The 19,397-nt window shown below is 42.2% G+C and overlaps 1 protein-coding gene across 5 annotated transcripts in view; it reads left to right on the top strand.

Annotated features, from left to right (window-relative positions):
- Nucleotides 1-19,397, top strand: part of LCORL (ligand dependent nuclear receptor corepressor like) — a 171,330-nt gene that overhangs the window by 57,380 nt on the left and 94,553 nt on the right. For all 5 annotated transcript variants that reach the window (XM_019552861.1, XM_019552856.1, XM_019552855.1 and 2 more), the window contains exons 3-4: nucleotides 12,811-12,890; nucleotides 13,173-13,302. In XM_019552861.1, the coding sequence (XP_019408406.1) occupies nucleotides 12,811-12,890; nucleotides 13,173-13,302 (210 nt within the window). The remainder of the gene's footprint in view (nucleotides 1-12,810; nucleotides 12,891-13,172; nucleotides 13,303-19,397) is intronic.

Genomic DNA, 19,397 nt, shown 5'->3' with positions numbered 1-19,397 from the left:
CAGAGTCAGGCTTTCTGTTGCTTGCTTTCTCTCTGGCTGTATGGATCTATCTTGCTTTTCTGTACAATGGCCCTACTTCAACAGCAAGATTTCAAGAATGTCCCATCTAAACTATTCTGTAGTCCAGGAATGTCAAACTCGTGAGTGGCACGGAATAGGTCCGTGGGCTGGATTGAGCCCATGGACCTCTTCACATTTTTAACTTCAAGAGCAGACTCCCAGCATTTAGTTTTTTAATCGCTGTATCTTTTAAGGCTTCAGTTTTGCAGGTGCTTGTCTTTAATGAAATGCCGGAGTACTTTGCTGGATCAGTATTTTGCCATATTAAGCCTCTTAAGCAGTAAAATATATTTTATTTTGAATATATCATAACAAATTACATGGCTTTTATGTACTTGTAGTAGGGGAGAGTAGTTAAGTCTGAGCTTCCCAGCCATAAGGTATATTTCATTTATTATTTTCAGGATATGCATAAAATAGTAAAATCATAGTTCCTAAATTTACAAAAAGGAAACACATATGTGTATGATCTAGTACATTTCTTGCGTAACTGTTCCATAAATAGTGTTTGTGGTATATAAATGCAATTACTGAATTCGGAGATATCTGACAGAAACATAAAGCATACTGGGGGAAAAAAATACAATCTATCATTTTGGTTTTAAAGTAAACAATTTTATTTTTTTTATTTGCTGACTGTACATGTAGTCCTGAAGAAAAATACATTTTAGGCTTGAACAGCATACAGCCCCAGAAGCCATCTTATTGAATAGGCAAATTGAGTTAATCGGAAGCTTAAAACAGCTACCAAATCAAAAAAGGAGGGAAATCATAACTTTTTTTTATCTGTGAAAGATACATACTTGTCCTATGCATAAACCTGGCAGGATCTCCTCTTCATCTAAATTGATAAACCCAATAGAGCTCATATTATGCTGCTTAAGATATTCTTGTTACATCTGTTACTTCAGCAATCCATTTCTTTCTTATGATCTTACAGGGGAACTCCTAATCACATCAATAGCTCCACATCACTCTAACTTTGAATAACACTTCATTGTTATGGTGCTCCATTAAGTAAGGTACTTCAACATTTGCTTAAAAGTAGGCATGGGTTAAATACTTTACTGCAGCGGTTCCCAAACTGACAGATTGTGCACCACCAATTTAAATCGATTCAACCTAAAGTACCACCAGCACATTTTTGTCATATGAAGTAATTATAATAAATCTGTTACCACACATCACTGACAGGTTGTCTGTGTACCACTAGTGGTACCTGTACCACAGATTGGGAACTGCTGCCTTACTGAATTGTGCCTTAACTCTTATTGCCAGTCTTTTATATTTAGAAACAGTACATTTTTGAATACTGTCAAGGCATTAGCTCCTGGAGGGTATCTGATGCTTCTTGCCCAGGAGGTAAGTTTGTGGGGAGGGACTAGATAGGGGGACAGATAGAGGCAGAGGGAGAAAATTATTTGGGGATGCGCCTCCCCAGCAGGTAAGTTCTACCCGGCCAGGGCCCCACTCAACTTATCCCTGCTCCTGCCTCTGTGGTACTGTCCCTCACCGCAGGGACTTTAATCTAGCCCCTGCCCCTTTCCTTGCCCACAGACTGACCTCCTGGGCTGGTATGCGCGCATGCATACATACGGGTACTCGGGGGGGGGGGCCCCCACCTCAGCCTCAGATTGACTCCAAGAGGCTCCAAGATCTACCGATGGATCTAGATCCACTAGTTGGTGACTGCTGTCCTACAGCCTTCATACTCCATTTACTATTAGTTGAGCATTTTTATTTTTCACTCCATCAATACATCCAGTGCTTCTTACTTGCAAGCTTACTTGCACTCTGAATCTTTTACATCTATTTTTAGCCTATTAGTTGAAGTACTTGATTCCTGTCGTTGGATATGCATCATTCATCTTGTTTTTCTCTCTGTCAGATAGAGAGAAAGCAGAGTGATGACAGCAGTGCTTTTTTTCTCCAGACAAAAATAAAAATCACTTAGGATTTTAGAGGAAGAAAGCTTCATTTTTTGAGGTGCTTGGTATTTTTATTTTCAAGGTCCTTTGGGAGTATTTACATGAGTCTAACTTAAAGGATGTTTTCCTTGATAGCGTAAACATTATTCTTTAACTGTCTTAGAATGAAAACTTCAGGTCTTCTAAGAAGTTAGAAAAGAGGTCATGAGAACATCAGGCTTCTTCCTGTGCCTGTTGGGAAACAAATAGTCTGGGCAAATTCTCCCAGCTCTGTTCTCCTGGTAGAAAAAACTTACCCAGAGATGCCTGAACAGACATTCAAATGCTGAGCCCCTGAGGAGCTGAGGGCTTATAGTAATGATGCTGTGTAGTGGGGCTTTGTGCTCACATCTGTGTGCTCTGCAGGATCCCTCAGTCTGTCTTGCAACAGATGGCAGCAGTGCACAGGACAGTCATGATTGGCTGGCATACTGCTCAGGATCCGCCTATGTCTCTGTGCAGAGCAATGTGGGGATTATTAAGGGGATGTGTTCAGCTGGAGCAGTTAAGTCCAGCCCTAGCAACATGCTGTCTCCCAGTGAATGGGGGGAAGAGGGGTGGGAGAAGAAACCCTGGAAAGGCTACTCTTAGAACATGTATAGACATTTGATGCCTCAGGAGAAACTCTCCTGGGAGCAGTTTAGCCCTGGTTGTTCCCAGGTTTTTTTTCTCCCAGCATGGCCACTTTTGCTTTGAACATTTGTACACTTGTGGTTTCTCCTGGAGAGCAGCAACTTTCCCAGTAGAAACTGGATGTTTGCACATGGCCAGTATGTACAAAATAGGGGTGCACCGACTTAAAGATTTTTTTGGCTAATTAACCAGCCATATTGGCCAATACTGATCTGATATTCAATATGCAGCCTGGCAGCTTGGAGAGCAGTGTCTGGCTGGTAAGTCTGTGGGGTGGAAGGCATGTAGGAGAGTGAAGGGGCTTGGGCAGGGGGCAGATTGAGTCCCCCCCATGGTGAGAGAGGGAATGGAGCAGGGGCATGCACTGCCTGGGTGGGGCAGGACGCAGGACAAAGCTGTGGGTGGCAATCCAGGGGGCATCAGGGGAGAAAGCAGGGTTTGGTTCCTCGCTGCTGGGGGGCATGTGCCCCCCTGGATTTGTGCATGGAGAAAGAGACCAGGCTGCCTACTGAGGGCTCAGGGCCAGGGGCTATGCTGGCTTCTTTCTGGCGTGGGTGCTGGGCTGGGCCAGAGCTGCACTCGGGATGGAGGCTACAGGATGGACTACAGCCACCCCAGAATTTACTTTGCCCTGCACCCTGAACAAGCTATCCACAGCTCCATCCTGTTTCACCCCCCCAGCTGGACAGTGCATGCCCCAGCCCCACTGTGGGGGCCTCAATCTCGCCCTCCCCCATTTCTTTCCTCATCCCCTCTCTCCCCCCCCCCTTACTGGCTGGACACTGCTTTGCAAGCTGCCAGGCTATAGTCCTGTCCTTGTGCATGCTGCAGCTGTGCACATGCATGCAGCCTTTATCAGTGACATTATCAGCTATACCAAACAAAAAAGGCCAATTTGCCAATAATATCAGTTTTCCTTTTATCAGTGCTGATCCAATATGGACTAATATATCAGTGCATCTTTGTTATGAAACTGCCGTAACAAGGTAATAGAAATAGCAGCAGACCTGAAGAACTGGATGTTCTTTCATGTGTCTGATAAAGAATGGTAGCTGTTTCCAGTTTTGTGCCTACAGGCTTGTTTGTCAGCATTCAAGGTCTCAAAGCTTCAGCAGAAGCACAGAAACATACCAGGTGCATGAGAGAGCTTATTTCAGGTAATTTTAGTAAGGCAAAGGAGAGTATGTTGTCCAACATTACTCTTGCACCAATAAAGTGGATAAGGGAAGAGCTCCTTAACTAAATATCTGGGTTCCTTTTCTCATAAAAATACAAAAGATTATAGGCAATGGAAATGTTCAGATTTTTTGGGAAATCACTAAGAAAATAGCTTGTCAGAAGTGCAGCAGAGGTAACCTGTCACCTGAGTGTGATGAAAAATCATTTATTTTGACAAAAGTTTTGCTTAATCTTAGTGGTATTTTCCTGTTTAAGTTTTGGTTTTGTAGACAGCCACAAGCCACATAAAGAATTTACATCACACCTAACTGACAAACTACCTCTAAACTTCATTTAGTCTAGGGACAGTCTCCAGTTTCAGTTATGTTCAGTAAGATCCGCTATATTCTGAGATCCACAGGCAGAGGAATTTTTCCACAGAATCCAACCCTTTGCTGCAGAATCCAAAATTCCATAAAAAAGAGAAATTATCCTGCATGGTTGCAGAGAGTTTTTTAAAATATGAACCGATTTTTATAAATTGATGCGACTTGGTCTTCCAGAGGCTGAAGACCATTTTGAAATAATAGCTGCAAGTATTAGGAGCAACTAAATCAACCTATATAAATATTCAGTTTATCCCATAGTCCCAAACTAGGCCTGTTGTTTTTTTTCTTGTTGTCAGAAGTCCAGTTTGTCAAAATCTTCAATTTACCTCCCTCAAAATTTACCAGTACAAAATTCTGTTTTGTATTTTAATTGTGGGATATAATAAAACAAACTGAATGAAATAAAAATAACAAACAACAATATAGTCAGTGCATTATTGCATTAGCTGTGTTTTATATTTAATTTGGAAGCCTCCACGTTTATGTAAGATGGTGGAATTTATTTTTGGAACACAAGTTTTGTTGAAACTAAGAGGACTTTTTACAATAGTGCCAGTGTATATTTTGTGGAATTTGCTATTGTATAAATTGTATTGGTGGTTGATCTCCTCTTTGCAGTGGATTCAGTGTAGGCACCCATGTTCATTTATTGAGAACTGTTTTTAATGTTGCTGACCCTGGTATTTTGATGACATATCTATGGATGTTGGCAGAAATAAATACAGTTGTCCTCGCATGACTCCATTAATTTCTGGGACAGCTGGGGGGAACCTGTTCTTCCCTGGGAGTACCCTTGAGAGATTTTATAGGGATTTACTCTGTTGTCTCCTGTGTTCCACATTTTGTATAGATATAGATAGATAGCTATATAGATGTATTCATATCATTAGGAAATTAGAGGGGAAGTTGTTGTTTATTATGTGTATGGTTATTACTTCATGGACAAAAAATTTTTAGTGATGGGGAGTCCCGTGTGCCCCAGTGGCCCTCAAAGCTATGTCTCCTGGAGTCTTACGTTCCTGGCATGGTCACCCATGGTGAACAGGCCTGAGGGGAGGTTTGAGACTAATCACAATCCAACCCCAATTCCTCATGATTCAACCCCAAGTTCTTCTTAGTAGAAGATGTCAGGATCTCAGTATCTATAAAGATGAAAGGAGGGTGTGGCAAAATCGAGGTCTCCTATCATCTAGGGTTCTCCCTTGCCATTGGGCATTGATCTCCATCTGTCAGAATCACGCGATTGCTGTTTCATTTCAACAGCTTCCTCAGTTAAAGTCACTCATAGACTTCTACCACAGGAAACAACATGCTTTCTTGTACCAACCTCCAAAAGCCCTGTAACGATGGACCAGTGATGATGGAGATGGGACTAGTGAATCCAGCAGGCTCCAACCATGAATCTGCATGTAGGCAGCGGTAGCCTGATGGTCAGACTGCACCTGGGTTGACACGGGTGCGGTTTGGCAGGTGCCAAACCCTGACTGAGCAGTCCTACCCAGAGGGTAATAATCAATGGCTCAATGTCTAATTGGCATCTGGTATCAAGTGGAGTGTCCCAGGTTCTGGGGCCAGTTTTGTTCAATTTCTTCATCAGTGACTTGGAAGATGGCATAAAGTTGCACCCGCACAAGTTTGCATATGACACTAAGCTGAAGGGAGGAATAGATGCACTGGAGAGTAGGGCTAGGATTCAGAGTGACCAACACAAATTGGAGGATTAGGCCAAAAGAAATCTTATGAGGTTCAACCAGGACAAGTACAAAATCCTGTGCTTAGGACAGAACAATCCAATGGACAAGTACAGGCTGGGGGATGACTGGCTGGGCAGCAGCTCTGCAGAAAAGGACCTGGGGGTTACAGTGGACAATAAGCTGAATATAAGTTAGCAGTGTGCCCTTGTTGCCAAGAAGACTGACAGCGTACTGGGCTGCATTGGTAGGTGTATTGTCAGCAGGTTAAGGGAAGTGATTATTCCGCTCTATGTGGCACTAGTGAGGCCACATCTGTAGTACTGTGTTCAGTTTTGGGCTACCACACTACAGAAAAGATGTGGAAAAATTGGATAGAGTCCAGGAGAGGGCAGCAAAAACTGTAAGGGGGCTTGGGCACATGATTTATGAGGAAAGACTGGGGGAACTGAGAAGCTGATGGAACTGTGCTTATTTAGCCTTGAGAAGGGATTTAATAGCAGCCTTTTCTACTATTAATAGCAACCCTTGAAGGTGGGTTTGAAAGAGAATGAAGCTAGACTGTTCTCGGTGGTGGCAGATGACAGAACAGGGAGCAGTGGTCTCAAGTTGCAGCAAAGAAACTTTTGGTTCAATATTAGGAAGAATTTTCTTACGAGGAGGTTAGTAAAACACGAACAGGTTACCAGGGAGGTGATGGAATCTCCATCCTTGGATGTTTTTGAGACCCCATCTAGACAAAGCTTTGGCTGGGATGATCTATTTGGGTCTGGTCCTGCCTTGAGCAGGGTGTTGAACTAGATCACCTGCTGAGGTTCCTTCAAACCCTAATTTTCTACAATGGTAATCTGAATCTCCTCTGCTCACCCCACATGGGGAGGAGCTAGAAAAGGTGCCCTAAATCTAGGCTCTGTTCCTGGCTGAATAACTGTCCCCCAGGATTACTCTCTGTGACCAGAAACAACTGCTGTCATTTTCAGGGGAACTAGTGAAATACAGCATTGACATTACAGCTCTGGATGAGACGAGAGAACTGGATGAGGTTCAACTGAGGGAGGGAGGTGGAGGCTACACCTTCTGGAAGGGAAACTGGCCCAGGATAGATGTATTCAGCACCTGCTTCATCATCAAGAATTGGCTTGTCAGTCAAGTTAAGGAGCTCTCTGTGGGCGTTAGCAAACATCTTATGACTTTTTGTCTTAAGCTGAGCAACAATCAGTACACCACTATCCTCAGTGCATATGCTTCAAAGCTTGATGCTGCTGACGATGTCAAAGAACAGTTCTACTCCAACCTTGAACATGTTTTGGCTAATACTCGCAAGGAGGACAAGATCATTCTTCTCAGTGACTTCAGTGCCAGAATTGGACATGACTGGGAACTCTGGAGTGGCACCAGTGTGAAAGGAGGAGAGGGAAAGCTAGCTCCAAAGGCATCCTTCTGAACAAATGCAGGGAGCCACAGTCTTGTCATCATGAATGCCATCTTCAGACAGAGTGACAAATACCAGGACACATGGAGATGCTCAGTCTAAGCATTGGAACTTCCTCAACTGTCATTGTTAGAGCCTGTGATCAAATGGATGTGTGTCATGCGAGCCATGTGAGGAACCGATGATTGCTGGACATCGCTATTTTTGTCAGATCCAGCCTGAACATGTAGCTTGCTCTGAAACGCTGAAAACAGGCAAAAGCAGTGCGAAAGGACTCTCAACACCAAATCTCTTCAAGACCCAAAGGTGTCTCCAGCAGTGTCTCCATGGAAAGCTCTCTGCCCTGTTGTCCACAAATGAAGGCAACACTGAGGAGCTTTTGAAGGGGTTTAAAACTGCCATTTATATGGCCTGTGCTGAATCTATTGGCTATACCACCTGTTGTCACCAAGACTGGTTTGATTAAAGCAAGGCAGAGGTCCAAGACTTCCTCAGCTGCAAAAGAATCTTATTCTGCTTGGCAAGATGACACCTTATCTCAGCAGAAGAAGGATGCGTACCAGCTCCTCAAAACTAAAGCTCAAAGGAGGATCTGGGAAATCAGAATTCTGTGGTAGCAAGATAAAGCCAAGGAGATTCAGTTCTGTGCTGACAAACATGACATGCATAGCTTCTCCCAGGCAATTAAACTATTTATAGCCCAATTTCTCATGGTCCTACTTTCCTATGGTCACAAGATGGCTCAACACTCAGACGGTGAGTCTATCCAAGCTAGGTAAAGAGTACTTTGAGGCACTCCTGAACTGTGAGTTGATTGGCAGATACCACCATTTGAGTCCATCTGCCTGAAAGGGAATCCCTCCCCAGTCTTCTTGGTGTGCCATCAAGGAAACCAAGAACAACAAGACTCCTGGACCAGATGATATACCTGTGGAAATTTACAAGGCTGGGGGTGTGGAACTAATACTGAGACTCCTTGAACTTTATTCTCTGAATTTGGAACAACGAAGAAGTCCCTGAGGACCTGAGAGATGTCAACATCATGACTATTTTCAAGAAAGGAGATGAGTCTGTGTGTGGGAACTACTGAGGAATCGCCTGCCTTTCCAAAGCAGGAAAAATCCTTGCCCACATCAGCCTGAACATTCTTCTAACTCTTGCTGAGGAAGTCCTGCCAGAATCTCAGTGGGACAACTGACATGATCTTTGTTGTCCACCAGTTCCAAGAAGTGTCGGGAACAACATCAGGACCCGTATACGAGCTTCATTGACCTCACTAAGGCCTTTGATTCCATCAGTCCTGAAGCCTTGTGGAAAGTACTAGTCAGATTTGTATGTGCTGAAAACCACATAAAGGTTCTGAGGTTTCTTTACAACCAGATGACAGCAAATGTCCTATGTAGTGGATTGGAGACAGATCCACTTGCCATCCATACTGAGGTCAAGCATGGATGTGTCATCACCCCAACTGTTTCCTTTTTGACAGTCATCTTGGTTCTTGGGGACCACTTTTCTTCTTGACACAAAATGCCAAACAGATGGAGGTCTTTTCAGTCTAGGATGGGTTTGGTTGAAGACAGCCATCCTTGACTTTAAGTATTCTGGTGACTGCACCATCCTTGTGCACGCTGGGGAAAACCTCGGAAATGCATGTTTTTGGAGAAGCCTACCAAATTTAAACTGAAGTCCTCTGTCAGCCCACCTTGAGTCATGAATATGACCCCAGTCCCCAACTTACCATTGAGGGAAAGATCCTGGAGATAGTCGAGCGCTTCCCCTACCTTGGTAGCCACCACTCAGAGTGAATGCTGATGAAGAGATCCAGCATATAATCCCATGCACAAGTGCCTTTCTTGGGAAATTACGTTGGCATGTCGCTATGTATCATGATCTTTATTTACCAAGATCCAGGTCCACGATGCTGTCATCATTCCTTCTTTCCTCTACAGATGTGAAACATGGGTGACCTGTTGTCATTATCTCGAGCTGGAAAGGTATCACCCACAATGCCTCCGGAATATCTTCCACATCAAATGGGAAGATGGCCAGACAAACGCCAACATCATTGCTGAAGCCAATATTACCAGCTGGGCCAGACATTGTGTGTGGATGCTCAACTCTCTATTCCCGGCCTAGTAATGGTTTGAGGTCTTGGGGTGGCCAGAGGAAAATGCTACAAGGACACATTGTAGGCATACCTCCAGAAAACGGATGCTGACATCAAGAGCTGTGGGGTGCTGGCTGTTGACCATTTCCAGTGGTGCCACAACTTCAACCAAGCTGCAGTCCATTTTGAAGATAAGGGTCTTGCCTTCAAAGTAGAGAAGAGAATGGAGGTGCGAATGAGAGAAATACTAGCCTGCAAACTACTCTCCCCTGTGGAAAGATCTGCAACCTCTGCAGATAAATCTGTGGCTCAAGGATTGGACTCAGGACCCATCAATGAGCTCTGGTAGAGGTCATCCTTGAATCAAGGGATTGCTGGCAATGAAGATGCAGATTACATTCAGAAGTAGCTGGGGCATATATGAGAGCTAGCTGAGTGAGGCTCAACACAGATAATGCAAATGTCAGAGAGAAACAACCAGGAAAAATGGCAGTGATTATAGAAGCTGCATTATTGTTCATGTTTCTCCATAACTTGTGTAAGTTTATAACCTGAAGGTATTATTGGAGTTCCACTTATTCCTGAATGTGTCACTAAATTGTTACAAAGAATGTGTTACCACTTATTTTGAGGTTTTTTGTTTTTTCCCCCCCTTCAACTTTCAAAAAACAGGCTTTGCTGGGGGTATATCCAAGCCTTCTGTCACTCTGGTTTGAATTAGTGCAATGTAAACAAACTATCTAGGGTAGCTAAACAATTTGTAAATTGCAAACTGTGAAATTTGGTAGATAAATTGTATTTCCTACAGTATTTCCGTTGTTTGTACTGATTACCAGTACGTTTCTAGGTAAAGTTTAAAATGTTAGTTTAAATTTTAAAAATAATTTTTATGCCTGAGAACTATTGTCACAATTTAAGCACCACACTGTCCCCAAGTGCCACTCTGATCTCCTGCTCTGTCATCTGGTCTTCCTTCTGCTTTCTGTCCTGTGCTCCCTACCTTATCTGTTGCTCTTCTTTTCTGCTCCCTGCCCCATCTGCCATATATCTAACACAGGCTGGCTTTGCCACTTCTGGCACATATGTAGCTTGTTGGCTAAGCTTGCTCTAAACTGACTCCAGCTAACAGTTTCCTGGTTTAAATGAGAGCCTGCTGGAAGTAGAACATTGAGATCCTGAATTCTGGAATACATTCAGAACCCTGCTCACCTCCCCCAAACACATACACACATGCGCTCTTAGTTTTATTAAATGAATTCTAAAAAACTTCAAAAAATAGTTGCATGAATTTGTGTACAAACTTCAGGAATTGGCATATTTCTGTGAAATGAAATCACATTAGAACCTTTGTTAATAATGTAATTGAATTGGCCTTTTCATTCCCGTGGAAAGTGACAGAGGCTCCCTTTCCAATGACATTTGACTTGTATTTTTCCATGTCTGCTGCAGTGTTGAGCAGTTCATATTGTATTAGAATTACAAGTATGATCTATAAACGCAGATTTCCTGTAGAAATTCTGACTCCATATGTTACTGACTGTGATTGTGAACAGGCCATTTAATTGAACTAGTATTTAAAACAGCTTATTTTAAAGTGTGATCAAAGGTAAAATGGGTTCAGCACTGTTTCAGCAGTTGTCAGATAAGTTTATTAACAGTTCCTAATATTATATTGGTAGAATGTCTTTGTCTGTACTTAAAGCATAAGCATTTTCACTAAAGTTTAAGTCAAACTGATTGTTTCCAATTATTTTCAGCAATAACGTTTTTCCATTTGGTGAACAATAAGAATAAAATATAAGGGCACCTATACACGTACAGAATAATTATCATGCTCCAGCAGACTCCAGTGTCACGTGTATCAGCATCCCCATGCTGAAAAATGGCGGCGAGGGCGCTGAAAAACGACTCCGGGTGCTTTTAATTAGAGCTGCTCTTGGAGTCTAATTAAACAATAAAATAATATTCATGGATACTGTTACTCAGGTGACCCAGAGAGCACTGCGAAATAAATATGCCCCTCCTTAATTCCAGGTTATGTGTTTGAATAGTGTGGACATAAATGGGCAGGGTTTATTTTTCAGCAGTGTTCTTGATCGTGGCAGGGGGCTGGTATAGGTATATACTGGACCTGGTATAGCTATATGTAACATCCTGTTCTGAATTTAACCAGGTATTAATATACTACTCTGTTGTAGGAATTGTGTTGTGTTCATTGTTAAATGACTCTATATATATTCATTAAGGTTCAGAATTCATATCAGCCAATCAGTTCACTTAATTTTTTCCCAGTTCAGTTTTTTTAATATCGCCAATGGTGAACCTCCAGGAAAAGTGCTAGTTTTATCCATGTAGTTCATTTTTCAGCTTTTTAGCACTATTATTTTCTGTTATTGTACTTATTCTAGCTTTTGAAATATTCTTTTGGGAGGAAAATTGTTTCAAGAGATCAGTAATAGGGCATTGATCCTATCACTTCTTTGTTGCTGGTATAAATACTGCCAAAGTAGTGACTGAAATTTGCTCTGATCTACTAGCTAGGAGTTAAGTAGCCTATGTGAAATTAATTAGATATTTGTGCATTTCTCTCCAGAGAAAATCACAACTACAGTTGACTATGTAAGGTGTCCCTGTATGCAGTGGCATCAAGCAGGGCAATAAATGAATTGTCATGGATATAAAGTTTGCCATCCAATTTCTAGATATGATTCTGTTAGGATTGAGACATGTAGGTAGTGCAGTACTGGGAAATTTGCATGACTCAATTTTTACTTGATTTGTGGATAGAAGAATTCAGCTTCCAGGTTTGTTATTCTGTCAGTTTTTCAAAGGTAATTTATTTTTACAGGAAATGTATATATTTTCACAGGTACTACTTTTGTGATTGTGGCCAGACTATGACATTTACTTTTGTGATTATGATGTACAATGTGGTTTTATATCTAGAGAGAGAGGTAGCTAGGCATGTTAAGTGGAGTTAGATAAAACACTGGTAGTACAGCAACTGCCTGTGGGCAGATGGCAAAGATATTGTCTTAGTGTTAACCAGGCCTCCAAGCTCATTTGCTATGTTTGAGAACTAGTATAGGGTTTTTAATTGGATGATCACATTACATTAAAGAATGAAACCTCCGAACTCCCAACCTTGACACTCAGCTTTTGGGTGAGCCAAGTGACCTGACTTGAGAGTAGAACTGAAAATCTTCAGATCTGGAACGTTGAATGATATACATTGAACTAATTTAATTAAATACAGGTTAGATTAAAAATCCAGCCTTTTAATAGAGTCAGTTGTAGGAAGCACAGGTTATTCTTCTCTCTTAACATCCATTTTTGCTTGTCTTTTTAAATGCTTTTATTTTATTTTTTTAAGACTGTGAGCCAGAAGAGTTGACTGACTGGTCTATGGATGAGAAATGTTCCTTTTGTAACTTACACAAAGAAACAGTCAGTGTAAGTATGAATGTAATATGAAGCATGTAAATTGTTTACTCTGAGTTTTTTTCAAATGTTAGGACTGAAAGTAGAATTGGAGATTTCCCCAGTGGGTTCACATTGTTGATTTTTATACTAGAAATCAAATGTTTTGAGTAGGGGAAAGAAGGAATTCTAGCTTAGCTTTACAACACAAGTCTTTTATTGCATCTGTTACATTCTTGCTATTTATTAATCTCATGATTTCTTAAAACAGGCTACAACCTTTATTGAGATCTGTTGCTGTCTTGCATTTTCTAGGATCGTACACCAATTATTGGTTCTTCACAGTCAACACCTACAGAGGAACTGTCATCTCAGGGCCAGTCCAACACTGATAAGATTGAATGCCAAGCAGAAAATTATCTAAATGCACTCTTTCGAAAGAAAGGTAATAGAGTCTTGCCTTTCACGTTAAATTATGCAGTAAAAGTTTGGAAAAATCAAGTGATTCGGGGATAATCTTTCAGTCCCAAGTTATTTTTATTACTTCAGGTATGAATCCATAGCATTTTCTCTTCTATCTTTTTTTTCCCTGTTTCCCTTTCTCCTTTCTTATTTTAGGTGGAGCAGATTACATGCTGCTTCTCCTTTTTCTTTCTTTCTATCACTACTCTCACTCCTGTTGCATTCAATACTGAACTCTCCTGTTTTTCCATTTTTCTCTCACTTGTCTAACTTCAACCTTTGCTCCCTAGAAATCTGAAACATTTTAACAATGCTGCTTGTAAGATGATTTTATTACTGTTTTATTTTCCCAAGAAAATAGTTTTTGGGTAAAGTGAATGTTTTAACGTATTAGTAATCGGAGGTAGATTGTTTTAACTTGAAGTCACTACTTTAAATCTACCAAATGAGTGATTGAAGCTTATTTTCATTTTATAGCCTTCAGTAATTCTACACTTTCAGTCCATGACTACTTTCGCCTGTTGATCTTTTGTAATTCCTGTGGTATATAGAATGAATAACAACATGAATAGCCTTTTTTCTATGATTACTTGATGATAAACTTGTCAAGGACTAGTGTTGGCTAGCTTGTCAAGGGACAGGCTATTATGTGATTACAGTAAAAAATATTGGCAAATATTCTATAAATCCAAGAATGCTCTTGTGTAGGTGGCAGCCTACCTTTTTTATTGCATCATAGTGTTTTCTGTTAGCAAGAGCAGGAGTGAGAGTTCCTTGCCCATCAGTCTGGTAGGAATCGGAACACATGTGCACTCTATTTAAGAGCAGGCTGGCAAAGATAGGCTATTGTAGCTGAACAGTAAGAAAGGGCAACTGGTTTGCATCATCTGCTTTTGCCTTCACATTCTCCTTCTAATTCACCTTCACAAAGCAGGTTTTTTGTTTTTTTTTTAAATGTAGATGCGAGGTAAAATGAAGTTGGTTCCATTACTACATGATCCAATAGCAATGTTCCTGCCTTGTGGACATAACCTACATGAAATGTTTACTGCATGGCTAGCCCTGCACTGAAGCACCCTCGTGCTCCAATCAGCCCCCTGCAGCATGTTTTACTGAGGAAGCAGCCCCAGGCTGGCAGGCTGAGTTTTGGGGGTCCCTGCCCGCCAGGGCTATTCTGACCCAGCTTATAGTGCTGTGGTCCCGGGTACATGTTCAGATGGCAATAAACTCCGAAGTTTATTGCTCCCAGGCTCACGTTCAAATGGCATGCCTGGGGGCAATAAACTGAAGCGATAAATGCTGGAGTTTATTGCCTCACGTTAATTACATATGTGGATGCACCCCGTGTGTTTTCAGTATCAAGAAAACCTACTCCTGTGAAAGCTTTCAGAAGTTTATCAAATTAGTACTGAGAGTTTTTTGGGCAACTGAAAAAATGATATTGATCATATTTTTGCTAGAGGCATTTATGCCAGCAATATACCATGTCATATAGTTGAAAAAGCTTATGTGCTCAATTTTTTTCCCCAAAAGCTACATTCAATTTACAAAGTTTCAAGCAGGGAATCACTTGAGGGAAGTCTTCTGAATGCTGAAGTGGAAGATGTGAAAAAGTGTTGATGTTCTTATTGCACAAGCTCCTCTTTTGTGTCCCTAGTATCTGATGGTATAAATATTTACAATGATGGTGTCATCAACTTTGTTCACAACTCCAAAATCTTTTACACATTTTGGTGCACAACTGAGCATCACCACACAGCCCAATGTATGGTTGACCAGTTTAAACGTATCATCAATAATTTAGCTCTATAGAAGGTTATTTTACTTGCAACTGACAAAGCTTCTAATACAAAAGTCGCTTGGGCTTTGTTAATAAATTTAGTATCCACACTTGTGTTAATGGGTATACTGCCCATGTGAGGCAGCTCTTCATTCATGACGTTGAAGATCTGGCAACTTTTGAGGATGGGTAAAAATTGATTTTAAAAATCAGATTTTTTTTTTTATTTAAATCAGATTTTTCTATTTTTAATTAAATTGTAATGAAATTTTCCTTTTTACAAGTAAACCAGCTTAAAATGAAATTTGAATTTTGATACAGCATAAACTATATAAATTTTTAGTACAATTAAAATAATTTAAATTAATAGTATTTTGTGTCAACTGTACTAAAAACTCTGGAGTTAAAGGCCAGTTTTCTTCTATATAACAATGAGGAGGAAAATAGCTAGCTTCTGAGGTCAGACTTTCAGAAATATGGCACTATTTCATGTATTAGGGGCTTGGGATGCAGGGTCTGTACTACTGAATGCAGATGATCAGCAGAGCTATCACAGGTATTGGAAATTGGACTCTGACTCCAGCAGACACCAATGTGTGTTCCTTGATCAGAAGTATCCACTGAGCCCACCTAGATAGTATAAAACTCCTGTTTTTATTCTGTCTACCTGAGGTCTAATTATCTCAGCTCTCAAATTATAAATATTTGTGGTTCTGTACCTAGAATGGAAGCTTATTTTCCAGGTCATGGAAAAACAATAATTTCTCAGTAACTACAAAGCCCTTGCTTCTAAACGGTTACGAGTCCTTCAGTTAAATGTCCTTTCATTGGTCCCTTTGCATATGTACAGAGATTTAAACATAAACTTCTAAAGTGGTCTGCCAGTGCCTTTAAACTAATCTACTGCAGCATACAAGGCCACAGGGTTATAATAGCAGAAATCATGGACTGTTAGCAAGATCTTTTTTTTTGTTTGTTTGTTTGTTTTGGCAGGGGGCAGGGAAGAATGAAAGGTGTGGTGTGTTGTGTTTTTTAGACTTGGCAGGATTCGATTTTTTTGTTTGTTTGTTTTTTTGTGTTTGTTTTCTAATTTGACAGATGATATCAAAATTTAAATATGCTTACAAATAAATATTTATTGATTTTAAATTTTCAGGTTTACACAAAAAAGGATGTTGCAGGCAGATAATTGATTTATGACAGTATACTATTATTGTAGTGCATTTTAACCACCAGCCGCAACAAACTTAACTAGCATAGGACTGCTGCCACTTGAGCAACAGAATTCTATCAGTCCCAGTTCTGCTTGCCCATAGCTCTCTCATCCACTTTATTTCCTCTTCTTTGTTCCCTGTCCCCTGGGGTTTCTGGGAGTTGCAGTCCAAACTATAGTTAGCATGGTTCTGTTGGACTGCTCCCCTGTTGTCACACACTCCATCAGCCATGTGGTTTTGTTGTTTTTTTTTACGTCCTCTTTCTATAAATTTTGATTACTAATGATGGAAATATTTTTATATTAGTCTGTGAGTGTGAGGTGAAATTTGAATTTTACTGATAAAAATCAAATCCTGCCAAGTCTAGTTGTCACACGTGGAAGTAGCCTTGGTTTGTTATGGATAGGACTGTGCAAAGCTTCGGTAGCCGATTTTCAATTTGGAGGACATCCGGCCCAATTTGGTGGCTTAATCCAAACTGAATCGGGAGACCCATTAAAAAGGTCCAAATCGAATTATAAGCGTCCAAATCTATTGGGGGAAAAATATTTGACGATTCAGAAGGCAGGCTTGCAGGAAACAGAAACTTCTCCAGGGAGAAGAGCTAGAATGGGAATTCTCAAGTCAGCTCGTGGAGGTAGTGAAGTCAAAGGATGTGGTTATCATGGGTGACCTTAACTATCCGGACATTTGCTGGGAAGAGCAGTCAGCCAGGTCTGACCGCTCGCGTAGCTTCCTAGCAGTGTTACAGGATCTCCATCTAACCTGGGAGGTGCACAGTCCCACCAGGGGAAATGCCTTGTTAGACCTGGTCCTGGCCACAAGCAAAGACCTGGTGAGGGGAATGCGGGTGCTTGATCCCCTGGGCGATAACTATCATCACCTATTGGAATTCGCCATTCAGCGCAGGGTTTCAAAGGCCTGCAGCAAGACAGTAGCCCTGGACTTCAGGAGGGTGGATTTCATTGAACTAAGGAGACTAGTCAGGGAGGCACTGAGGTCCCAGGGGGTGGGACCATCCAAGAAGAATGGTCGTTCCTGAAGGAGACTATCACCAAAAGCATCCAGGAATGCCTCAAAGCTAAGAAGGAGGCATACATCCAATGGAAGGGAGGGGCCATCACCAGGGAGGACTATAGCTCTGTTGCTCAGGATTATAGGGAGACTGTTAGGCCAAGGCAAAAATGGAACTTGGACTAGCAACTCGGATCAAGGATAACAAGAAATCCTTTTTGTAAATATATAGGGGGTAAAAAGAAGGTTCTAGGTAACATGGGGCCTCTGCAGGACATGCTTAGAAATCTGGTGGTCTCACCAGATGACAAAGCTAACCTACTTAACAATTTCTTTGCTTCCACTTCTCTGAGCAGGAACCAGGTCAACCCTCCCACCCCCACCCCACCCCACCCCCGGGATCCCTGATGATCCCAGGAAAAGCAGTCAGGCCCAGGGGCAGAGAAGACCTAGTTAGGGAACTTTTGGTGGGACTGGACATGTTCAAATCAGCAGGTCCTGATGATCTCCACCCCAGAGTGCTGAGGGAATTAGCAGAGGTCATTTTGGGACCCCTGGCACATCTCACATCTTTATGAGTACTTGTGGTGCTCTGGCGAGGTGCCAGAGGACTGAAAAAGGGCCAATGTGGTTCCCATTTTCAAAAAGGGGAGGAAGGAGGACCCAGGAAATTATAGGCCTATTAGTCTTACCTTGGTCCTGGGGAAGCTCTTTGAGAAAATTATCCAGGTCCACATCTGCAAAGGGCAAGCAGGGAAGTGTATGCTTAGGGGCAACCAACATGGCTTCATTGGAGGCAGGTCCTGTCAGACCAACCTGGTAGCCTTTTATGACCAGTTCACAAAATCCTTGGATGCAGGTGTTGCAGTGGACATAGTCTTTCTCGACTTTAGGAAGACCTTCGACACAGTCTCTCACCCCATTTTCGTTAAAAAATTAGGAAATTGTGGTGTCGATGCCTACACGGTCAGATGGGTCCCGAGTTGGCTGGAAGGCCGCACCCAGAGTGGTGGTGGATGGGTCATTTTTCGACCTGGAGGGATGTGGGCAGTGGGGTTCCCCAGGGCTTGGTCCTTGGGCCCACACTGTTTAACATCTTCATCAGCAGTTTGGATGAGGGGGTGAAAAGCACCTTGTTCAAATTTGCAGATGACATTAAGATGTGAGGAGAAGTGGGCATGCTAGAAGAGAGGAACAGGCTGCAATTGGATAAGAATAAGACAGGATTCAATACAGACAAGTGCAAGGTACTGCACCTAGAGAGAACCAGCAGCATACCTACAGGCTGGGGAACTCTCTTCTCATCAGTACGGAGGCAGAAAAGGATCTTGGAATCATTATAGGCTCCAAGATGAACATGGGCTGCCAATTTGGGGGCGCAGTCAGGAAGGCTAACCGTACCTTGTCATGCATCCACAGATGCATCACGAACAGCTCCAAGGAGGTGATCCTCCTCCTCCTCTATATGGTGTTGGTCAGGTCGCAGTGGAGTAGTGTGTGCAGTTCTGGGTGTTGCACTTCAGGAGGGATGTGGACAGAATTGAGAGGGTCCAGAGGAGGGCCACTTGCATGATCAGGGGGCAGCAGGGCAGGCCCTACAAGAAGAGGCTACGAGACCTGAACCTGTTCACCCTCCACAAGAGAAGGCTGAGAGGGGATCTGGTGGCCGTCTATAAACTGATCAAAGGAGATCAGCAGGCATTGGGAGAGTCCCTGCTCCCCCGAGCACTACTGGGAATAACGAGGAACAACAGCCATAAGTTGACCAAGAGTAGATTCAAGCTAGATATCAGGAGGCACTACTTCACAGTCAGGGCAGCTAGGATCTAGAACCAACTTACAAGGGAAGTGGTGCTCGCTCCTACCCTGGGGGTCTTGAAAAGGAGGCTAGATAGACACCTTGCCGGGGTCGTTTGACCCCAGTGTTCTTTCCTGCCCATGGCGGGGGGTGGGACTTGATAATCTGCTCAGGTCCCTTCCAACCCTACCAACTATGAAAAGAGGCAAGGGGGGAGACTGCTCTGATATTGCCATCTGTAGCTGGCCAGTGACTGAACTGTCCCTGAGTTG

This window comes from Crocodylus porosus, unplaced genomic scaffold (genome assembly GCF_001723895.1).
Source record: "Crocodylus porosus isolate Cpor-Errol unplaced genomic scaffold, CroPor_comp1, whole genome shotgun sequence".
Taxonomy (NCBI): domain Eukaryota; kingdom Metazoa; phylum Chordata; order Crocodylia; family Crocodylidae; genus Crocodylus; species Crocodylus porosus.
The sequence above is the reverse complement of the archived record's forward strand: the minus strand, read 5'-3'. Positions and strand labels throughout refer to the sequence as shown.